We start from the raw sequence: 22,997 nt of genomic DNA on the forward strand, positions 1-22,997 counted from the left end.
GAGCCTGTCTCCTAAGTGCAGGCACCTGTTCCCTTCTGAGGAGGACTCGAGGTCCACCCCAGACCTGGCCAGAGCCCATTCCTAGTCTGATTTTGCGAGAAAGGAAGATTCAGGGTCCCCTGGGAAGCGGATAGTGAGCGGCTGACATTTCTGCATAGAGACACCAGCCTGCGGTTAGAGCCTCAGCCCCACACAGCTGGCACCACCACTGAGTGGCCCCTCTGCCTACCTGTCAGCAGGGACTCGGGGCCCCATCTACTCTAGGCACCAGGTGAGAACTGGCCCTGTGGGCTGGCCCCAGAGGCCTTATTCGCTGGGCCTGGCATGGGGACCCAGGCTGCTCGCTTGAGAGGGGGCAGGAGGGCTTCAAGGAAAACTCCTAAGCGAGGGCTGACTTGTTCCAATTCTAGGATTCCCTCGGAAGCACTGCCTGGGCCTCAGGCTGAGATGCCAAACACCTCTTCACACAGCCTGTCTCCATGGCCCGCCTCGGGGATTTCCTGGTTGAGGAACTGGTCAGCCCAGCCCAGCTCCTCTGGGTAAGGCCTCCGAGTGGAGAAAGTGGCCTCTAGAGAGAAGCCAAGACTCTTGAGGCCAGACTGGGAAGCCCCACCTCTCCTCCAGTCTGTCCCAATGTAAGAGTTTCCCTCTTTTGGGGCTTCATGCAGGCTGGCGAGGCCTCCCGTGTGAACCACCAATCACCATTCATTCTCATGTTGTTCAAGAACCAAGCAGGGCTAGCTGGGTGGCTCAGCTGTCCTGTGTACCAAAGGGTGATGGGTTTGATTCCCGGTCAGGGCGCATACCTAGGTTGCAGGCTCCATCTCCAGTCCAGGCCCATACAAGAGGCAACTGAGCAATGCCTCTCTCCTCCCCCCACCCCTCACTTCCTCACACATAAACATCCCCTGGTGAGGATTAAAAGAAAAAAGAGCCCGGCTTGAATGGCTCAGTGTTTGAGCATCCTATGAACCAGGAGGTCACGGTTTGATTCCTGGTCAGGGTATATGCCCGGTTGTGGGCTCAATCCCCAGTAGGGGCGTGCAGGAGGCAGCCGATCAATGATGCTCTCTCATCATTGATGTTTCTATCTCTCCCTCTCTCTTCCTCTCTCTGAAATCAAGTTTAAAAAAAATGTTAAAAAACAAAGCAGATGATCCCAGTGGTTAGGAGCAGGGACCTGGGATCCAGACTGCCTGGGTTCAAGCCCCAGCTCTTTGCTAACCAGTTGTGGCAACCTATTTACCTCTTTGAGCCTCAGCTTTCCCATCTATAAAGTGGGATGATAGTTGTACCTACCTGATCACCTCATTGTGAGGAGAACATGTGATCACAGATATAAAGCACTCCTGACCCAGGGTAAGTCCTTCACTAACACGCACTTCACTGGGAAGGGGGGGATTCTGGGGACTCGGTATTGTTCTCAGACCCATAGAACCTAGCTCTAGGTGACACGGAACTAGATATCTACTTTATAAGAAACTGTACATTTTTCTGCAATTTTCTATGTATTTCACAATTTAAAAGTTTTAAAACTTTAAAAGTTTGTATCTCACACTCCCCAATCTGATATTTATTCATTACCTCCTTCCTTCACTTCTGTTTACTCCTTTTCTAATCATTTGGTCGCCGGCAGCCAGTGCATAAAACTCAGTCCTACCTCATGGTGGCAAAAGGCTGTAAGTCTGCTGATGGGTCACCACAGGGTAAAACGAGTTCTTATCACTTCGCGCCTTGGCCACTTCTCTGCCGGAGGCCATGTGAGGGGCAAGGCGAGCCATGGGGAGGCCGCAGGAGGGAAGTGGAAAGGTAGCAGCTGCCGGCTCCCGGCTCCAGCCCAGCCGCTGTGGCTGGTGTCCTCTGGCCAGGGCAGCCAGCCAGGCAGTTATGCAAGAGTGGAAAGACTTCTGGGAGGAAGGGAAGGAAGTGCTGAGGGCCACGGATCCTGAGCTCAGGAGGAGGTCCTGCTTGCCCTTCCCCTAGACATGCCCTGGTAAGCAGTGCTGTGAGTATGACCTCTGCGCAGGGACCCCAAGCAGCACCTGTGGGACAGGGCAGACCAGAGACTAACAGAGCCCGTCAGGGAGGGGCCACTTACTGAACAATTAAAGGGCAGCCGCTCAGCAGTGAGCCCAGCGCTCTGTGCCTGATGTGAAGTCACTCAGTCCATTCGTTGTTTTCAACTTTTTATTAAAGTAAAACAGACCCAGAGACCAAAGCCATCCACAAATTTCCTTGCCTGGGGCTACATTAATTTTCAGAAAGTGCGCACACTTGTGGAACGAGCATCCTTATCAAGAAAAGGCCCATCACCTGCGGCCTCCTGCTCCCCCGGCAGTACCGGCTCCCACCAGGTCACGCTGCCTTCCAACCCCCCAGACCGGCGTGGGCAGCTGGTGCTGGGTAGACACGTTCTGCAGGTGTGCTTTCCCCCTGCCGTCTCCCCCACTGCACTGTCGGAAGGTTCGCCCCTGTGTGTGGCGGTTCCGTGTCATTGCTGAGCAGTGTATCCTGTGTGGGAAGATCCTTGATGCGTCAATGGAAAGGATTTGCAAGGCTTGCCACACCCAGGGCTGGTGACCTGCAGGTGGGAGGGAGCAGCAGCGGCTGAAGGGGACCTCCCAAACAAGTTCTTGTGAGCCAGACACCAACCCAACCCTCGCCCCCAATAGTCCAGGGGGGCCCATGGCCCTGAGCGCTCTCGGTGCCCCCTGCCTTTGTCATGTCTCAGTTTTGCAATCTGCCCACCTGGGCCACAAACTGGCCTCTCTCAGGTGTGCTGCTCCCCTCCTCACCTCTTCCTCCCAAATCCCCTTCTGGGCAGAGATGGCCCATTTCACCCAGGAGGACACAGCCAGCTCTGAGGGCCCATTCTTTGACCAGGATTTGAACTCAGGTCAGAAAGTCTGTCCCAGCTGCCACTGGCCCTCAGCCGGGCTCACACAGGGATGTGTTCGTGCTCCTACCCTTGCGCACACGGCCCTGGAGGCGTCCATTCATTCAGCAGTGAGTGAGGCAGCCGCTCTCCAGATGCTGAAGGGGGTCCACTGGGGGCCTGAGCAGGCCAAGTCCTGTGCTCACGGGGCTCACACTCCGGCAAACGTGCAATGGGTAATTTGCCAGTTGTGGGAAGTACTCTGAATAAAAACAGAAAGGCGGCCTGGGGAGGCATGAAGTTTTGCTATTTTATGTGGGAGTTACAGTCTGTGGGAGATGGGCCAGGGGGCGCGGAGGCAGCCCGCTGTGTTTGGGGGCGGCAGAGGACATGGGGGGGGGGGCAGCCCGCTGTGTTTGGGGGCGGCAGAGGACATGGGGGGGCAGAGGCCGCCGCCAGGAGCGGTGGTGAGGGAGTCCCCACCTGCGAGGCCTTGCGGGCCACGGGGAGGACAAGGACGAGGACAGGCTTGTCCCCGCACCCCTGCGTGCGAGTGGCGTCCGCGTCCCCGCGGTGGGGGCCTGGGCGACCCAGACGATGAAAGAAGGAGGAAGCCCGTTCTGCGCCCTCCGCCCCTCCTGCCCCAGCCCGGCTGACAGGGGCCACTTCCTCTTTCCAGCCCATTTAAGGCCCAGCCCGGGGCGCCGGGGCCAGAGCGGCCGCGCAGCCCGCCATGGGAGACACCTTCATCCGCCACATCGCCCTCCTGGGCTTCGAGAAGCGCTACGCCCCCAGCCAGCACTACGTGAGCGGTGGATGGGGGCGGGGGGTCCCGGACCGCGGGGGTGGCAGGGCGAGACCGCGGGCGAAGGGCTCCCTGTCTCCGGGCCTCAGTCTGCCCGTCGGGGTCAGCAGTGGACGTGGGACCCTTAGAAGGATGCGCGCCCGGGCACCCGGCCCTGCCAGCCCACCTCACTGCGCGCCCAGCCGAGCCCCCTCTCCACTCCCGTACCCTGCCCCTGCCCGGCAGCCAGCCCGCGCTCAGGCCCAGGGCGTGCGCCTCCACCTCCAGGCAGCCCTCCCTGACCACCCCGGCTTTTAGGGAGAGGTCCTCCCGGAGGGGGGCGGGCTCTCCATCCCCGCAGTCTCCCCGCAGCCGCAGCCGCATGGGGACCTGGGGGAGTGTCTATCCAGACATCGCACCCCATATAGGGTCCCCAAGCCCAGAGGAAGGCCAGGGACGACCTGCATTCTCTTTTCTCTGCTCCCCCTTTCCCTCTCCCCCTCCTTCTCTCCCTCCTTCCCTCCCTGGTCCCTTCTGTCTCTGAATATAAATTTCCTGAAGCACTTGAGAGCTGAGTTGGAGCAGTTGTTTCATAACCTCTGAACACTGTGGTGTGTATTGCTTAAAATCAGCGACTTTCTCATACAGAGCCAGGGTGCAAATGTGTCAAAATGAGGAAATGAACATTGATAAACACTGTAATCCGACCGCACACCTTATTCGGATGTCACCTGTCCTCTGTGCTGTAAGACTATTTCAGGTCCAGGATCCAATCCCAGATCACCGGTTCCATGTCAGTTGTCCTGTCTCTTCAGCACTCCTTCATCCGGGTCAGTCCGTCTTCCTTTGTCCTCTCGACTTGGCCGTTTTGAAGAGATGGGACCCGTTATCTTGTAGTCTGTCCCTCGATTTGGGTGTGTCCGATACTTCACTCGATTCAGGTTATGCACAGATGGCTCTGGGTGATGCTGGGTTCTCATCGATCCTACCAGGTGGCAGGGGACTGTGACTGGTTCTGATACTGGCCAAGAGCATTGGGCACCAAGTCCTGGGCAGGTCCTCCAAGTTCCTCTACTGGACAGTTACTTTCCCCCGCTTTGTTTTAAATAGACTGACCTGTGGGGAGATATTTGAAGATATGTGAATATCCCGTTCCTTATAGTAGCTGATGGCTGAATCAGATGACTACAATGATTGCTACATGATGATTTTTACACTCAATCATTCCTTCTGCATTTATCACTCAACATTTTCTGTAAGGGCCTTCCCTTCTCCTTTTATTTGTTTACTTCTGCCGATATGGATCCATGGATTCTGATTTTATTCAATGGATTGTAATCCATTACTATCATAACTTATTTTGATGCTCAGATTTGGTCAGTGGGAGCTCCTTCAAGCTGGCTTCTGTGCCTGCCATTCCCTGGGCACATTCTTACTTCTGGCACAAGATGGTCCAGGTTACTCTCCCAGCCCCACCCCTGGACTCAGCCATGTTGCTAAGGACCCCTGATTCTTTTTAGTGGGGAGTGATATTAGAACCCAAGATCTGGAAGCTAGGTGTGCTCATTGCCACTGAGGTGTCATCACTCGTGTCCTTCTAGTAGACAGACTGGGGAAAATTGCCATTTCATTTCATTCTTGCCTTTCACCATTTCATATTTGTAGCTCCTTCCTCTCACTGTGAGAAGCCTGGCTCCCAACAACATCCATGTATTTACTTCTTTGCTCAATTCAACAAAACACATACACTTGTTTCAGAATTACTATGCCCATCTCACTATTACAATAAACCTACTAACCTAGTAAGTCAAATGTAAGTTTTCTTTTTTTAAAAAATATATTTTAAAAATTGATTTTACAGAGAGGAAGGGAGAGAGATGGAAACATCAGTGATGAAAGAGAATCATTGATCGGCTGCAGCCTGCACGCCCCACACTGGGGATGAAGCCCACAATCTGGGCATGTGCCCTGACCGGGAATCAAACTGTGACCTCCTGGTTCATAGGTCGACACTCAACCGCTGAGCCCTGCCAGATGGGCAAGTTTTCTTTTTTTAAATCCTCACCCGAGAATATTTTTTCCATTGTTTTTTTTTAGAGAGAGTGGAAGGGAAGGAGGGGAGAGAGAGAGAGAGAGAGAGAGAGAGAGAGAGAGAACATCAATTGGTTGCCTCCTTTGCAAGCCCCTACTGGGGCTGGGGCTGGGGATCAAACCTGCAACAAGGTACGTGCCCTTGAATGGGAATGGAATCCTTGACCCTTCGGTGCACGGGCCAATGCTCTAACTGCTGAGCCACTGGCCAGGGCAAATTTAAGTGCTTTTTGCAGTTCTTTTTTTTTTTTTTTAATATATTTTGTTGATTTTTTTACAAAAAGGAAGGGAAAGGGATGGAAAGTTAGAAACATCAATGAGAGAGAAACATCGATCAGCTGCCTCCTGCACACACCCTACTGGGGATGTGCCCGCAACCAAGGTACATGCCCTTGACCGGAATCAAACCTGGGACCCTTCAGTCCACAGGCTGACACTCTATCCACTGAGCCAAACCGGTTAGGGCCTAATGTATTCTTCATTTCAGTTATTGTATTTTTCATTTCGGGCTGGTTCTTTTTTGTGGTTTCTATCTTTGTTAAATTTCTCACTGAGTTCATCTATTCTTCTCCTGAGTTCATTGAGCGGCCTTATAACCAGTGTTTTGAACTCTTTAGAATGTTTTGTCTCTGTCGCATTTAGTTCTTTTTCTGGGGTTTTGTCTGGGTTTTTCATTTGAAACACACTTCTCTGCTCGTTTTGGCTGTCTCTGTGTTTGTTTATATGAATTAGGTGAACCAGCAACCTCTCCTGGTCTCGAATGAGTGGCCCAGTGTAGCCACTTCCCTTTTGCAGAGTGTGTGAGCCAGGTGCACTTGGCAAGCCAGCTGGTGCTGGAACCTGGAGCTGGAGCACTTGTGGGCCTTAAGGGAGTCCTGGGGGCAAGTTCACTGGGGCCTGGAGCTGGAGCTGGAAGGGGTATGGGCCAAGGGAAGTCACTGGGGCAGGCTGCAGCAGGACTGCCTTGGCTGGCTTAGGTTTCTTTTAGGCCCCGGGGAGAAGCTGAACCAGGGTCTGGAGCTGAACAGGAGCAAATGGGAGCCTCAGGGGCTGGACTTGGTGGTCCGTGAGGTCTGAAAGGTTGGCGACTGCTGGTCCACAGCAAGTTCAGGGGCAAGCCACACCTGGGCAGAAGTAGTAGCTGTGGCAGGTGTGAGGCTGAGGAGAGTCTGGAGGCAGGCAGTGCAGGGCGGCCTGATAGGCCAGCCGGACCTATTGCTGGGGCTGGGCCAGCCGCAGCGGGTCCTGGGGACAGGCAGCAGAGCCCGGGGGCCTGGGGTGCACTGGGACGGCCCTGGCCTGCAGCTGGAGTGTCTGGATCAAGAAGTGGGGGCACACGGTGCTCCGCCTTTAATCTTTGAGCCTCCTGTGAGGTCGGACTGCGGTGGTCCCCTTTTACAGCTGAAGAAATAGAGGACCAGAGAGGTTAGGAGCTTTGCCCACTGCCACACAGCAGATAAGGAGGGAGGGCCCTCTTTTTTCTTGAACTTATTTTGTTAATGAGGTGAAATTCACATAATATAAATGTAACGATTTCAAGTGAAAAAAAAAAAAGAAGTGGGGCACAGCCCTGGCCAGTATTGCTAAGTGGTTAGAGCGTTGGCCCACGCACTGCAGGGTTGTGGGTTCAATTCCAGGTCAAGGGCACGTACCTGGGTTGCAGGTTTGATCCCCTTCCCTAGTCAGGGCATGTGTGGGAGGCAACTAATCTTATGTCAATGCTTCTCTCTCTCTCTCCATCCCTCCTTCTCTCCCTTCCACTCTAAAAATCAATGGGGAAAATATCCTCAGGTGAGGATTAACGAAACAAAAGAAAGACGTGGGGACACACATGGTGCTCTGTTGCCCTCAACCCGAGAGAGTTTCTGCAGTTCCTCTCCCACTTGGCAAAGGCTCTACAGCAGCGGTTCTCAGCCTTCTGGCCCTTTAAATACAGTTCCTCATGTGGTGACCCAGCCATAAAATTATTTTCGTTGCTACTTCATAACTGTCATGGTGCTACTGTGATGAATCGTCATGTAAATATCTGATGTGCAGGCTGGTCTTAGGCGACCCCTGTGAAAGGGGGTCGTTCGGCCGCCAAAGGGGTCGCGACCCACAGGCTGAGAACCGCCGCTCTAGGATGAGTGAGTGGATTTCCTTCCTGTGTGGCCTGGGTACCCTTTAAACCAGCGGTCGCCAACCGGTGGTCTGCGGTCCTTTTGGTGAGGTCCCAAAGGTTGGCAGCCGCTGCTTTAAACTACTGTTTTAAGCTGTACCTCCGGGCAGGCGCCCCAGGCCAGTGTGCTGGGTGGGTGCCCACCTGCCGTCTCCCGTGCTCCTCCCTGTTCCGGGCGGCCTCTCTTGTTTGCTGTGCAGAAGCCCTTCGGCCAGCCCTCAGCTCTTCTTCAGGGGGAACTGCCCCGTCCGCTGGTGTAGCTTTGATGTGTTCCTGCGAGGAGACGAGCTCGGTGTTGCTGTCCTGGAGCTGAAGCCCCTCTTTGTTGGTTTAGTTTTATTTTTAGATATGTGAAATATTCACATGTGACCAGACATCAAAATGTTATAAAAACATGACCAAACACTCATTCTGGTTCATCTTTTCTGTATTTCTCTTTACAAAAATAAGTGGAACTATATGAAATTTTCTTATTATTTCTTCCTTACGACCACAGATAACAAACAAGGTGACATATGTTCATTTTTCATTTTCCTATAACATCCTGGAGTTACCTCCAAATTCACTGAGTCTCTTGGGTATTTTTTTTCATCTTTAAATACCCCATTGTATGACTATACCATTGTTTCTTCAAACAACCCTTTAGATTGTTTCCACTAATTTGCAATTACCTAGTCACCCTGCACTTATGTTCTTGTGAGAAAAGCCAGACACCTCTTTATGTGTGTAGGGGTCACACATACACGTGTGTGACATGAATTGTCTGTTCATACCTTTTGCTCATTTTTCTATCAGATTTTTTTGGTGTTTTTTTTTCTTCAAATTAAAAAAAGTTCTTTATATATTGGAAATATTAACCCTTTATCTGCGATGTGTATTTTTTTTTACAGTCAATTGATTTAATTTTTTCAATTACAGCGGACATTCAATACTGTATGAGTTTAGGTGTACAGCACAGTGGTTAGACGCTTCTGTTGCGTATGGAGTGATGCCCTGAGAAGTCCGGTGCCCCTGACACCGTACGTAGTTATTACAATATTATTGGCCAGACTCCCTGTGCTGTACTTTTACACCCCGAAGCTATGTGGTAACTGCCAACCTGCTGTCATCTTAAGGAGAGGCGCGGTGAGGAGAAACCTGAGAGACTGACAATTTACCTGAAAGCTGTTTCAGTTATTGCATCAGACGAAAATTCCTGCATTGGGTTAAATCTACTTCTTTTCTAACTTTACCCTTTGTGGGTGGGGTAGATCAGGAAAGTTGGATTGCGGAATTAACTACAGGTAAAATAATTCTCCCAACCCCGAATAAATGGGCGACCCTGTGAGACTTTGATAAAACTGTCAATTTTTAAAACGTTTCCCTTCTGTGATTTCCCCCAATCCTTGGAGCTGTTTCTACGGAAGTGTGATGGTGCTGAGTGGCAACTCACCTGCCCAGCTCACCTGCCCAGCTCACCTGCCCAGCTCTCCTGCCCAGCTCACCTGCCCAGCTCACCTGCCCAACTCACCTGCCCAGCTCTCCTGCCCAGCTCACCTGCCCAGCTCTCCTGCCCAGCTCACCTGCCCAGCTCACCTGCCCAGCTCACCTGCCCAGCTCACCTGCCCAGCTCTCCTGCCCAGCTCACCTGCCCAGCTCTCCTGCCCAGCTCACCTGCCCAGCTCTCCTGCCCAGCTCACCTGCCCAGCTCACCTGCCCAGCTCTCCTGCCCAGCTCACCTGCCCAGCTCACCTGCCCAGCTCTCCTGCCCAGCTCTCCTGCCCAGCTCACCTGCCCAGCTCTCCTGCCCAGCTCACCTGCCCAGCTCTCCTGCCCAGCTCACCTGCCCAGCTCACCTGCCCAGCTCTCCTGCCCAGCTCACCTGCCCAGCTCACCTGCCCAGCTCTCCTGCCCAGCTCACCTGCCCAGCTCACCTGCCCAGCTCTCCTGCCCAGCTCACCTGCCCAGCTCACCTGCCCAGCTCTCCTGCCCAGCTCACCTGCCCAGCTCACCTGCCCAGCTCTCCTGCCCAGCTCACCTGCCCAGCTCACCTGCCCAGCTCTCCTGCCCAGCTCACCTGCCCAGCTCTCCTGCCCAGCTCACCTGCCCAGCTCACCTGCCCAGCTCTCCTGCCCAGCTCACCTGCCCAGCTCACCTTCCCAGCTCTCCTGCCCAGCTCACCTGCCCAGCTCTCCTGCCCAGCTCACCTGCCCAGCTCTCCTGCCCAGCTCACCTGCCCAGCTCTCCTGCCCAGCTCTCCTGCCCAGCTCACCTGCCCAGCTCTCCTGCCCAGCTCACCTGCCCAGCTCTCCTGCCCAGCTCTCCTGCCCAGCTCTCCTGCCCAGCTCACCTGCCCAGCTCTCCTGCCCAGCTCACCTGCCCAGCTCTCCTGCCCAGCTCACCTGCCCAGCTCTCCTGCCCAGCTCTCCTGCCCAGCTCACCTGCCCAGCTCTCCTGCCCAACTCACCTGCCCAGCTCACCTGCCCAGCTCTCCTGCCCAGCTCACCTGCCCAGCTCACCTTCCCAGCTCTCCTGCCCAGCTCACCTGCCCAACTCACCTGCCCAGCTCTCCTGCCCAGCTCACCTGCCCAGCTCACCTGCCCAGCTCTCCTGCCCAGCTCACCTGCCCAGCTCTCCTGCCCAGCTCACCTGCCCAGCTCACCTGCCCAACTCACCTGCCCAGCTCACCTGCCCAACTCACCTGCCCAGCTCTCCTGCCCAGCTCACCTGCCCAGCTCACCTGCCCAGCTCTCCTGCCCAGCTCACCTGCCCAGCTCTCCTGCCCAGCTCACCTGCCCAGCTCACCTGCCCAGCTCTCCTGCCCAGCTCACCTGCCCAGCTCTCCTGCCCAGCTCACCTGCCCAGCTCTCCTGCCCAGCTCACCTGCCCAGCTCTCCTGCCCAGCTCTCCTGCCCAGCTCACCTGCCCAGCTCTCCTGCCCAGCTCACCTGCCCAGCTCACCTGCCCAGCTCTCCTGCCCAGCTCACCTGCCCAGCTCTCCTGCCCAGCTCACCTGCCCAGCTCACCTGCCCAGCTCTCCTGCCCAGCTCACCTGCCCAGCTCTCCTGCCCAGCTCTCCTGCCCAGCTCTCCTGCCCAGCTCACCTGCCCAGCTCTCCTGCTCCTGCTGCATTTCCTCTGCTCTCTGGAGGAGAGTATTTATTCATTATATAATGTTACCGTAAAGAACAATGAAGATAAACCTCTGTGATGTGTATTGCAAATATTTTCTCCCAGTTTATCATTTGCATTTTGGCATTGCTTATGGTTTCATACACAAAATTTGAAAGAATGTTAATGTATTTGAAGTAACAATCTTCTAATGACTTTTGGTTTTGAGTCTGTTAGAAAGTCCCGTATACCAATGTTTCCTTCTTGTGTTACAGACTAAAGTTGGTGGGTCCTTTGCCCCAGCACACAGAAAGGCCAGATACTGACACAGCAGGTTTTTCACAGACAAAGGGAGTTTTATTCCTGAGGTAGACAGGTGAGGAGACAGGGAGAAAGCCCAAATCTGACTCCCAAATAAAGATTTGAAGTAAATTTAAATTTAAAGAATTAGGGTGAGGAGGGGCTATCATAGTCATCAGTTCTAATCCAGGGCCTGGATAGTGTGGGAACTAAGGTAAGGAGCGTGGAAGGGCAGGACAGCATGAGGTCATGTCAGCCCGGCAGAGTCTATTGGTTAGTCCTATACGTGTCCATATTTGATCTAGACATCCCTTCGTCCTGACTGACAAACCTCGAGTTTCTTCAAGGGTCAGGCAGCAGCCGGCTGCTGTCGCTCAGTGGTTGAGCGCTGACCTGTGAACCAGGTAGTCACAGTCCGATTCCTGGTCAGGGCACACGCCTGGGCTGCAGACTTGATCCCCAGTGTAGGGCGTGCAGGAGGCAACTGATCAGTGATTCTCTCATCATTGATGTGTCTATCTCTCTCTTTCTCCCTCTCCCTTCCTGTCTGAAATCAATAAGAATATAGATTAAAAAAAAAAAAAGAGTCAGTTGGCCAACAAGGGTGCTGCTACTTGGGTTCCGAGGGCTTGGCTCTGCCGTGCTCTCCAGGTCTGCCGAGGGTCATCTGCCTGCTAACTGCGCCTGCTCCGCCTCTGGGACCAGCCAAGTCTGGTGGTCCCTGGAGGACGGTGAGGAGGCCTGGTGTTAATCTGCTGAAAAACACTAAAAATAAACAGAGAGAGAAAAACCATTATGGTCTGGTTTCGGTCTGAGGTGCCTCGGGGGCCACCTGGTTTCAGTGTAGGGGGGGCCGGTTTCGTTGCACTCACATGGTTTCAGTTTTTACATTTATGACTCTGATCCACTTGGAGTTTATTTCTGCTGTGTGGTGTGAAAAACAAATCCAATTTTCCCTTTTCCTAAAAGGCGTGTCAGTTGTCCCAACACCAATTTTATAAAAATCCACCTTTACATCTGTGATTGGAATTGCCACTTTTTTCATATCCTAAATTTCCATATGTACTTGATCTATTTCTAGATTTTCTATTTTGTACCATTTTTATTGTTCATAGTATCACATTGCTGTTTTTTTTTAAACTTATTGTGATTAAAAAAGATATATAATAAAATTTACCATTTCACCTTTTTGTTGTTAATCCTCACTGAGGACATTTTTTCCCATTGATTTTTAGAGAGAGTGGAAGAGTGGGAGGAAGAGAGAGAGAAACATTGATGTGAGAGAAACACATCAATTGGTTGCCTCTCACATGTGCTCCAGCCAGACCAGGCTCGTATCAAGTCTGCACCTCAGTAATTGACCGGCAATTGAACCTGTGACCCTTCGGTGCTCCAGCTAATGCTCTGACCACTTAGCAACACCGCCCAGGGCCCATTTCCACCATTAAAAAAATATTTCTTTAATTGATTTTAGAGAGGATGGGAGAGATAGAAACATCAATGATAAGAGAGAATCGTTGATTGGATGTCTCCTGCACATCTCCCACTGGGGATAGAACCTGCAACCCGGGCACGTGTCCTGACCGGGAATCAAATTGTGACCTCCTGGTTCATATGTTGACGCTCAACCACTGAGCCACAGCAGCCAGGCTTAATTATTTTTTAAATAATGGCTTGACTGAGATATAATTTCCACGCTATACAGTGCACCTATGTAAAGCATACAATGGTTTTTAGTACTAGTATGTGCATAGAGTTGCGCAATCATTGCAATAATCAATTTTAGAAGATTTCCATTAACACCCCCCCCCCCCCCCGCCCCAAAGCCTATACCTGCTAGTGGCTATTCTTTCCCCATACCTGGCAACCACTAATCTACTTTCTGTCTTTATGGACTTGTCTATTCTGGACATTTTATGTACATGGAACAATATAGTACCTTACTGGGTTCTTGTACTGTTTGAGCTCAGCGCTTTCTGTATCTTACCTCCTGAAACTCTCTCATACCAGCCCTATGGTGAGGTCCTACTTTTATCTCCAATGACAGGTGAGGAATTGGAGAAAGGCGATCATCTTGTCCTGGGTCCTAAAGCTGGAGCGTGGCAGCTCTGGGGTCCCTGAATCCAGTGCCTTTTCTATGGTCAGGGTGCCCCACAGAGCGCTCTGTCCCCAGTCCTTCAGGCTTCACTTGGGGGCGGGCGATGCCTCCTAGGAAGCTGAACGAGGCCCTCCCACCCCCAGGTGTACATGTTCCTGGTGAAGTGGCAGGACCTGTCCGAGAAGCTGGTCTACCGGCGGTTCACCGAGATCTATGAGTTCCATGTGAGTGCCTGGGGGCAGGGGGGCAGGGAGGGACGGCACACCCAGTCCCAGCTCTGCCTCTCAGGGGGGAGAGAGACCCAGGTGCTGCCTGGGAGCTGAGGCGCCCGGAGTCTGTCCTCACCAGCCCACAGTTAAGGGGGCATTTCTTAAACTTTAAGAAACATTTTACTTAATCTATTTTTATTGTGGTAAAATGTGCATAACATAAATTTACAATTTTAACCATTTAAGTACAGCTCAGTGGCATTCAGTATATTCACAATGTCATATGCTGATCATGAGCATCCATCTCCAAAATGCCTTCATCTTCCCACACAGAAACTCCGTGCCCATTCCACACGAACTCAAGAGAGTATTCTTTAGGGACATACTTGATATACACTGAGTGGCCAGATCATTATGACCACCCCATCAGTACAATGAAGTGAATTAGTTATGCAAATAATAATAATAATAATAATAACAACAAAACCTTGAGAGTATTTGCTTAGGAAGTTTTCAATATGCAGTATTTTTGGAAGTGTCAATGAAGTACTGATGGGGTGGTCATAATAATCTGGCTGGTCGTAATAAACTGGCCACTCAGTGTATGTAGGGTGAGAATGAGAATAGCCCATGCAAAGGCCCTGGGGCAGGAGTGGGCCTGGAGTGTTCAAGGTTGGTTGGAGCACAGTGTACCAGGGGGAGCGTGATGGCAGAAGGGGTGAGTGGGGTGGGCAGGGCCAGGTCTAGCAGGGCCTTGTAGACCAACATGAGGCCTTTGGCTTCCACTCTGAGGGAGCTGAGAGGCGAGTAGCATTCTGAGCAGAGGAGGGACAGGATCCAACTTAGGTTTTAAGAGGATGCCTCTGGATGCTGGATTGAGAGGATCCCTTAGGTTTTAAGAGGATCCCTCAAGGGCAGAAGGGGAAAGAGACATAAGAAGGACATAAAATCCAGGGCTGGTGGAAGCTCGGACCAGGGTGGTGGCAGTGTGGGTAGTGAGAAGGGTCAGGTTCTGGATAGATGTTTGCAGTAGAACCGAAAGGATCTGCTGGTGGCTGGCTGTGGGGTGGGAGAGGAAAAGAGGAATCAAGGCCGTCACCAGAAGTTTGTGGCCAGAGGATTAGAAGGGTATTTAGGTCGTTTCTAATGTTGTGCTTTTACAGTGTTGCAATGAAAAAATATTCCTTCTCGTTTTCTTTTCTGTCTAGAAAACCTTAAAGGAAATGTTTCCTATTGAGGCCGGGGACATCAACCGAGAGGACAGGATCATCCCCCATCTGCCAGGTGAGGGGCTGAGTCACCTGGGTGGGGTCACCTGTCCTGGCTCCCCTCACCTGCCCTCCAAGCTGCCCCCTCTGTCCTTGCCCCTGCTTGGACTGGACCTCGAGAATGTGCTCACTGTTTCTCTGGTGCCCCTCCCTGATCCGGTCAGCACCGAGGTGGTTTGACGGGCAGCGGGCAGCCGAGAACCGCCAGGGCACGCTCACCGAGTACTGCAATGCACTCATGGGCCTGCCGGTCAAGATCTCCCGCTGCCCACTACTCCTTGACTTCTTCAAGGTGCGCCCCGACGACCTCAAGCTCCCCACCGACAGCCAGTGAGTGGCCTCCTTTCCTGTTCCGAGGCAGGTGGGACAGGAAATGGGGTGGTAACCCTCCCCCTAGCAGGGTGGGACTTCCCCCAGGTTACAGGTTAGGAGGCTGAAGTTCAGAGAGGGGCATTGACTTGCTCGAAGTCACACAGCCAGAAAGAGAAGGAGGCAAAATTCCAACCCTGGTTCGTGTGACCTGCAGCCACTCAGCATCCTTTCCAAGTCTCCACTTGGACCCCTCTGAGCGTCAAGGCTGCAGGAGGCACTGGGGGCAGGGGGTCCAAAAGCCTTTTGAAAACAGTTTACCCATGTGTGATGGGGCAGTGAGGGCCAAATGTAGTCCCAGGTGCTACGGAGAGCAGCGGTTCACAACCTGTGAGTCGCGACCCCTTTGGCGGTCAAACGACCCTTTCACAGGGGTCGCCTAAGACCGCAGGAAAACACATATATAATTACATATTGTTTTTGTGATTAATCACTATGCTTTAATTATGTTCAATTTGTAACAATGAAAATACATCCTGCATATCAGATATTTACATTACGATTCATCACAGTAGCAAAATTACAGTTATGAAGTAGCCACGAAAATAATTTTATGGTTGGGTCACAACATGAGCAACTGTATTTAAAGGGCCAGAAGGCTGAGAACCACTGGCTTACAGAGAGTGAAGTGTGAGAGGATGTGGGGTGCGCGGCCTCTGTGAATTGCTGAACAGGTCCTGGGCCCCTGGCTCCCTTTTGTCACCTGGTTCTCTGGCAGCCCCGCCCCAAGGGTCTCCTGTCCACAGGGAGCACCTGAGGCTGAGTGGGATCTCAGGGGACAGGCTGGCAGGACCCCCTCTCTGTCCCTTTCCGGCCACTGAGGGTGGGGGGGAGACCGGAGGGAGGAAAGGGCTGCCGAAGACCATCCGGTGCTTACTGGCCCCTGAACTCACCCCTGCTGCCGGGAAGGGCAGCTCCCAGCGGGGGGGGGGGGGGGGGGCCTTCCCATTGGCTGCTGGTCGGGGAGCTGACAGCAGAGCCAGGGCCTCAGTATTCAGCTGGGAGGAGGCCCTTTCAGCCTTTGACGGTTGGCGCCTTCTCCTTGGGGTCCCCGCCTCAGGCTGGAGGAGCAACCCCCGTAACCCCCAATGCCCTTTCCTTGCCAGGCCAGTCGCGGCCCTCTCTCTGCAGCGGTCCCATCCCCCGCACCCCCATTCCCCGGGGAACCCGAGGCTAACCCAGACCTCCTCTGCTGCAGGGTGAAAAAGCCGGAGACCTACCTGGTGCCTAAAGATGGCAAGACCAACGCTGCCGCTGCCGGTGAGTGGGCCGGGGAAGCCAGGACAGGTCACCCAGGGGGACTGTTGACATGATTAGGGAGCCGGGCTCAGGGTGCACAGGGAAAGAGCAGCGAGAGCAGTTGTGGAGGGTGTTGGTGGCTACACTCTGGGATCTTTGGGGTTCCCTGGATAGCGAAGGGAGCTCCTTGCAAATAAAGGTACCTCCCCGGCCTCCGCGGCTGCAGAGCCCAGCACAGATGCTGGGGGAGGCTGTGGTTGAATGAATCAACAGGGTTGAAGGCAAATGTGGCCTTCAGGGGTGACACAGAGTATCCTTTCCAGCTCTGGCTGCTATAACAGTACCACAGGCCAGCAGCTTGCATTTACTTCTCACAGTTCTGGAACCTGGACGTCTGAGGTCAAGGTGTGAGGGTTGGTTTCTGCTGAGGCCTCTCTCCTGGGCTTGCAGACGGCTGCCTCCTTGCCATGTCCTCACATGGCCTTTCCTTTGTGCACATACACCCCTGGTGACTCTTCCTCTTTTTTTTTTAAAAAAATATATTTTATTGATTTTTTACAGAGAGGAAGGGAGAGAGATAGTCAGAAACATCGATGAGAGAGAAACATCGATCAGCCGCCTCCTGCACATCCTCCACTGGGGATGTGCCCACAACCCAGGTACATGCCCTTGACCGGAATCAAACCTGGGACCCTTCAGTCCGCAGGCTGACGCTCTATCCACTGAGCCAAACCGGTTTTGGCTCTTCCTCTTTTTATAAGGACACCAGTCCTATTGGGTCAGGCCCCGCCTTGATGACCTCATTTAACCTAATCACCTCCTTAAAGGCTCTATCTCCAAATACACTATGATTCTAGAGTACTGGGGGTTAGGGCTTCATTATATGGGGGCGCAAATTCAGCCCATAACGGCAGCAGCAGAAGCAGCCCCTGGGACTGGTTGAAAATGCACTCTCTGGTCTCACCACAGACCTATGGAATCAGAAACTCATTTCAGCACGATCCCTGGGCGATTTGTGTGCAGTTAAAGTTGAGGAGGACTGCTTGGTAACCTCATCAAATGAGAAAGGGAACGTGTGTAGTGTGACCAGTGTCTGGAACACACTAGGCGCTCACTAAATGCAGGGCCGCAAAGCTCATCTCTGCTGCTTTCCCGCCGGCAGGGCGCAGCCACCTGTGGGTGCCTGTAGCTGGGTGGGGATAGGACAGTGGGGACCACAGGGAGAGCCAGGAGGGGCAGCTCACCCCACAGCATCACTCACCCTGTCCTCCCTCTGCCCAGACATCACCGGCCCCATCATCCTGCAGACATACCGGGCCATTGCTGACTACGAGAAGAGCTCGGGCACCGAGATGGCTCTGGCCACGGGCGACGTGGTGGACGTCGTGGAGAAGGGCGAGAGCGGTCAGCCTCCTGCCTGCCCTGCCCGGACCTCCCTCCCCCGCTGCTTGGGCCTGTGGCCACAAGCCGCCCCACCCCCGCCCCCGCCAAGGCTCTGCCCTCCAGGCAGCCTCGGGCCTCCTCCCTGCCTGGCCCTGGGGCCCTGACTGTCCCCCCCACGCTGCAGGTCACCCTCTCTCTGAGCGTGGACCCTGGGGCGGCCGTAGCATCTGCACATATTGCAGGCTTCACTGTGCATCTCTGAGGGTCAATTCCCCGGGGGGCAGGCCAACTCCTCATCGTGTGTGTGAAGTGGGTCCCACGCTGTGATTCTGTGACCCTGTGTGTGGGGGTGGGGGTGATTTTGGTGTGGGGTGTGGCGAAGGTGACATTTCTGAATCCGAGTGTTGGATGTTTGTGTGCCTGTCCAACTGTCCTCACCACCCAGATGGCTGAGGGAGGCTGCCAGGCCCAACCTGACTTATTGTCTCACACACCGGGCACAGGCTGGTGGTTCTGCCAAATGAAGACGAAGCGAGGCTGGGTCCCAGCCTCCTACTTGGAGCCCCTGGACAGTCCTGATGAGGCAGAGGACCCAGAGCCCAACTACGCAGGTGCCCCCTGTCCACCATGGCCATAGGGTGTGGGAGGAAGCGGGGGAGGGGCAGGGGCATATTGAGAAGCCAGAAGTGACTCCTTTGGGGTTGGATATAATGGGGGCTGGGCAGAGGGGGAGTCAGGGCTGAGACCCCACAGTTTGGCTTGGGGGCTCTGGTAGGCAGTGGGCAGGGCAGGGAACCAGGAGGAGGAATAGAGGTGGGGGGTGATGAGGTCAGCCTGGGATCCTGGGTGGCAGTTGGCTAGGGCCAGGTCCAGTGGGAAGCTGAATGGTGAGCAGACCTGAGGCTCAGGAAAGAGGGCTGCCTGGAGGAGGGGGTATCATACTGACTGAAGGGAAAACTGGCAGCTCCTGGGCTGTTTGGAGTCTTGTGGAGGTTGTCAGCAGTTAGAATTGGTTACCCGTATGTTAAAGTGGAGAGATTTCATAATTTTATGTGGATTTATGCTTCCTCTTTAAAACTGGAAGAGGTGTGTATGCGGGGCCTGCAGCCCCCATGCCTACAGCTGGCCGGAGTTGAGTGGCTCAGGTGCCCTGTGGGCGGCGCTGCAGTCCGCACTTCCGGCAGATCCACTCTGCCTCCATGCCTGACCAGGGCTCTGAAATCGTGGGAGCTCCTGGCCCCTGGTATGGATGGTGGGTCTAGAGCAGTGGTTCTCAACCCTCCTAATGCCGCGACCCTTTAATACAGTTCCTCATGTTGTGGTGACCCCCAACCATAAAATTATTTTTGTTGCTCCTTCCTAACTAATTTTGCTACTGTTGTGAATTGTAATGTAAATATCTGATATGCAGGATGTATTTAGACGACCCCTGTGAAAGGGTCGTTCGACCCCCAAAGGGGTCGCAACCCACAGGTTGAGAACCGCTGGAGAGGGTAGAGAGGGCAGAACTCCAGGATGTCCCCATAGGAGCTGGGAGGAGCCTGCAGGGGACCAAGAAGGACCAGCTGGAGGAAGCCCCAGGCCCAGAGAGGAGAGGAGGGGTGATGAGTCCTGTGCAGGGCAGATCCTCACACCATGCTCCCCCCTCCCCCCACTGTGGACCAGGTGAGCCCTACGTCACCATCAAAGCATACACTGCTGTAGAGGAAGATGAGATATCCCTCCAGGAGGGCGAAACCATCGAGGTCATTCATAAGCTCTTGGACGGCTGGTGGGTCATCAGGTAGGAGAGCACCCCCTCCTCCCACTTCACCAGCCCTGGCCTGGGGCAGGGTCTGTTTGGGCTCAGGGTGGACATGGGTTGACATAGCTGTGTGACCCTGGGTAAGCGACTGTGCCTCTCTGGGCTCAGTGTCCATAATGGGGGCCGATGAATGATGGTCCCACCCTACTTGTCTCTGGGGTTCAGTGTCCTCGTCTCTGGGGTTCAGTGTCCTCCCTCTGTCCCCCTCCCCCCCCCAGCCCTCTCCCCTGACCCAGTTCTAGGGAAAGCAGAGACTTCTCCCTGGAGCCACTGGGCCTCCCCAGGTCCTTGACATGCTTTCACGGCCTCGGGTCACAGGGCCAGCCATGACTCAGCGAACTTGTGGCCACAACACCCATCTTCAGCATGGTCCTGGGCTGGAGGCTTTGAGACAGAGTTTCTTTCTTTTCTTTTTTCTTGATTGTATTATTTTTATTTTTTCCCCATCACCATTTATCCAATCTATATCTTCTTCCACCTCCACCCACCCAAGACAGGGTTTCCCACACTTTTAGATCCACACGTAGTGAACCCCATATCACACACCCCTGAGAATCTGCTTGTGATTCTTCCACCGTCCAAGAAAAATCAGTTTTACTGAGTGAAGTCTGTATTATGTAAAGTTTCCCCCTCCCCCATCCTAAATATAATAGAATAGGGGGGAAAAGCTAGCCAACAAACAGTGCTGGAACAACTGGATATCCATATGGAAACAAACAAATAAACCTAGAACCCTACCTCACACCATACACATTTGGGATGGATCACGGGTTTTACAAAGTTCAAAAACCCTAAACTCAAAAGCTTTTGGAAGAAAGCATAGGAGAACGTGATGAGTGGAGTTACTTAGTACACACAGGCCACCTCCAGAAAAGAAAAACTGACATATGCAACATTGCAGATGTTTGATAGCAAACACGTGTCCCCGGAAAGATCCAGACCTGCTAATTCTCTCCTCCTCGCAACGTCTCAGCCCGGAGGGCCTGTGCTGCACAGATGAGGAAACCGAGGCCCCGAGGGGCAGGGTCTGGTGCTGGCCAGCGGGTATTTGCCACTCCCAGCTGCCTTGAACCCAGCCGTGTAGAGGGAGCCCCGATCTTCCCACTGACTGGACTTCCATCTCTGCTGCAGGAAAGAAGACGCCACAGGCCACTTCCCGGCCATTTACCTGCAGAAGTCGGGGCAGGACATAGCTCAGGCCCAGCGCCAGATCAAGAGCCGAGGGGCGCCGCCCCGCCGGTGAGTCCTGTGGGCTGGGGGCGCCGGGCGGGGCTCAGGAGGGTGCACCACGGGTTCCCTCTGTGGGCCTTGGCTTGGCAGGACTGGGGCAGGGGACACAGGGCAGGGTTCCGAGCCTGGCGGGGAAGGCAGCACCCTCACTGGGGCGTAGGAGAGCAGGGTGTGCGGTCGGGGTAAAGGCATTATGTCTAGAGTCTCTGGGGATGGTCCGTGATGGCGGTGGCAGTCCGGGGGGCTTCCTGGGGAGAGGGCTGGCTGAAGGCTGGTGAGGGCGTGGGAAATGGACCTGGGCTCTGAGGCCCCGCAAGGGTCCGCGCCGGACCTCCCTTTCCCCGCCTGCCCCTCCCGCCCCTCCCGCCCCCCACTTCCTCGGGCCAGTCGTTTGACCCCCGGGGGGCCAGGCGAGTCCCCGCGGGCAGGGACGCGGCCGATGCCGGGCGGCGGGGACGCCGGGGCGGGGCGATGACCTACGGTCCCGTCCCGCCGGGCCCAGGTCGTCCATCCGCAATGCACAGAGCATCCACCAGCGATCGCGAAAGCGCGTCAGCCAGGACACCTATCGGCGCAACAGCGTCCGCTTCCAGCAGCAGCGCCGCCGCCAGGCGCGGCCCGGGCCGCAGAGCGCAGGGAGCCCGCTGGGTGAGCGCCCCGACGCCGGGGCGGGAGGATGCGCGGAGGCGGGCGGGGCGGGGCCGGGGAGGGGGCAGGGCCGAGGCGGGGCGGGGCCGGGGGGGGGGGGACAGGGCCGGGGGCGGGGCCTCTTACCCAGCCGTGCCCTCTGCCAGCCGAGGAGACCGACCGCACGAAGCCGCAGCCGGCGGTACCCCCGCGGCCCAGCGCAGACCTCATCCTGCACCGCTGCAGCGAGAGCACGAAGCGGAAGCTGGCGTCCCCCGTCTGAGGCCGGGCACCACCCTCGATGGCGCTCTGTGCCCTCCGCCGGGATCCCTGTCTATATGTGATGAGAGCCTGAGGTCTGGTTGCCTAAGGCACTCCGGGCCCCGCCCCACCTCGCTCTCCGCCACCCTCAATAAATGTTGCTTAGAGTGGACAGTGGCTTCGCAGAGACTCGAGGGGGTGCTGGGCTAGAAATTGGACAGGGCTGTGACCTCTGGGGGGCGGGGCGGGGGGAGGCGGGGGAAGTTGCAGAAGCCGAGGTCCGGTTGCATACTGCCCCGGCCTTGGCCAAGATCAGGTTTGCACAAGGCCAAATGCAAAGGGAACTCGTGTCTACCGCTGGCCGTTCGTTTGTCAGCCGTTTGCCTGAACTCTGGCTCCACCACAGAACAGCCCCGAAGAAGGGCTGGGCACAGTTCGCAGGGAGGGGAGTCAGGGCAGTGAGTGACTTCGTGTGTGCGCCTTAGTTGACAAAACATTTGCACTTTAGGTAGAGGGAGGAGGCACCTGCTCAGTTAGCAAATATTCAGATGAACAGCTCCCCGCCACTTACCCCAGCATTGTCGCTAGCCCATGGCCTCAAAGGCTTTGCTGTAGGTCTTTCCCAAAATGCGAAGACTCTAAGGTGCACATTGGAGCTGCAAATCTTGCAGATCTGGGCCAAGGCCAGGGCAGTATGCAACCGGACCTCGGCGTCAACAACTTCCCCCACGACCCCCCAGCGGAGGTCACAGCCCTGTCCGAGTTTTTCATGAAGGCCATGGGTAGCATGAAGAGCTGCACCTGTGGGGGAGCGGCTACCTGAGGTTAGACAAGGCTGCCACCCTGAGAGATCAGAGAAAATTAGCAAGGGGATAGGTGCTTCAAAAGAGAATAATTGACTATGAAACGATGGAGAGAGGCCTTGAGAAAACCACTCGGCCCTTAACTCCGTTTGCATTTTGCAGACACTTGTTTGCTGAAAAAGTCATACAAAGCTGTGGAATGATTAACCACAGGCAGCCCCAACCTTTTAGGTTGTTCAGTGCAATTATAACTTAAAAAAATTAAATACAGTATACGGCAAAATATTTATTTTCATAATTTTTAGTTTCATTTTTTTCCTTTCTTTTCTCTTTTTTCTTTTTTTTTTTTTTTTGGTTAATCCTCACCCTACAATATTTTTTAAAATATATTTTATTGATTTTTTACAGA

The 22,997-nt window shown here is 54.4% G+C and overlaps 1 protein-coding gene across 1 annotated transcript; it reads left to right on the forward strand.

Moving 5' to 3' along the window:
• The first annotated feature begins 3,553 nt into the window (after positions 1–3,553).
• On the forward strand, positions 3,554–21,957 carry NCF1 (neutrophil cytosolic factor 1). The gene is made up of 11 exons (XM_036308680.1): positions 3,554–3,680; positions 13,539–13,619; positions 14,813–14,888; positions 15,037–15,202; positions 16,440–16,501; positions 17,762–17,884; positions 18,367–18,474; positions 19,529–19,646; positions 20,799–20,906; positions 21,400–21,545; positions 21,692–21,957. Exons 1-11 carry the CDS (start codon positions 3,609–3,611, stop codon positions 21,805–21,807), a joined length of 1,176 nt encoding a protein of 391 aa, XP_036164573.1. The 5' UTR covers positions 3,554–3,608; the 3' UTR covers positions 21,808–21,957.
• Positions 21,958–22,997: the final 1,040 nt, after the last annotated feature.

This window comes from Myotis myotis, unplaced genomic scaffold, assembly GCF_014108235.1.
Source record: "Myotis myotis isolate mMyoMyo1 unplaced genomic scaffold, mMyoMyo1.p scaffold_m19_p_5, whole genome shotgun sequence".
NCBI lineage: Eukaryota > Metazoa > Chordata > Mammalia > Chiroptera > Vespertilionidae > Myotis > Myotis myotis.

Excerpts from the sequence above, each read along its gene's own strand:
- NCF1 (XM_036308680.1), top strand. The coding sequence starts at position 3,609 with ATGGGAGACACCTTCATCCGCCACATCGCCCTCCTGGGCTTCGAGAAG. Across the intron at positions 17,885-18,366 it reads CGTGGAGAAGGGCGAGAGCG|GCTGGTGGTTCTGCCAAATG; the intron begins GTCAGCCTCCTG and ends CACCGGGCACAG. Across the intron at positions 19,647-20,798 it reads GACGGCTGGTGGGTCATCAG|GAAAGAAGACGCCACAGGCC; the intron begins GTAGGAGAGCAC and ends TCTCTGCTGCAG.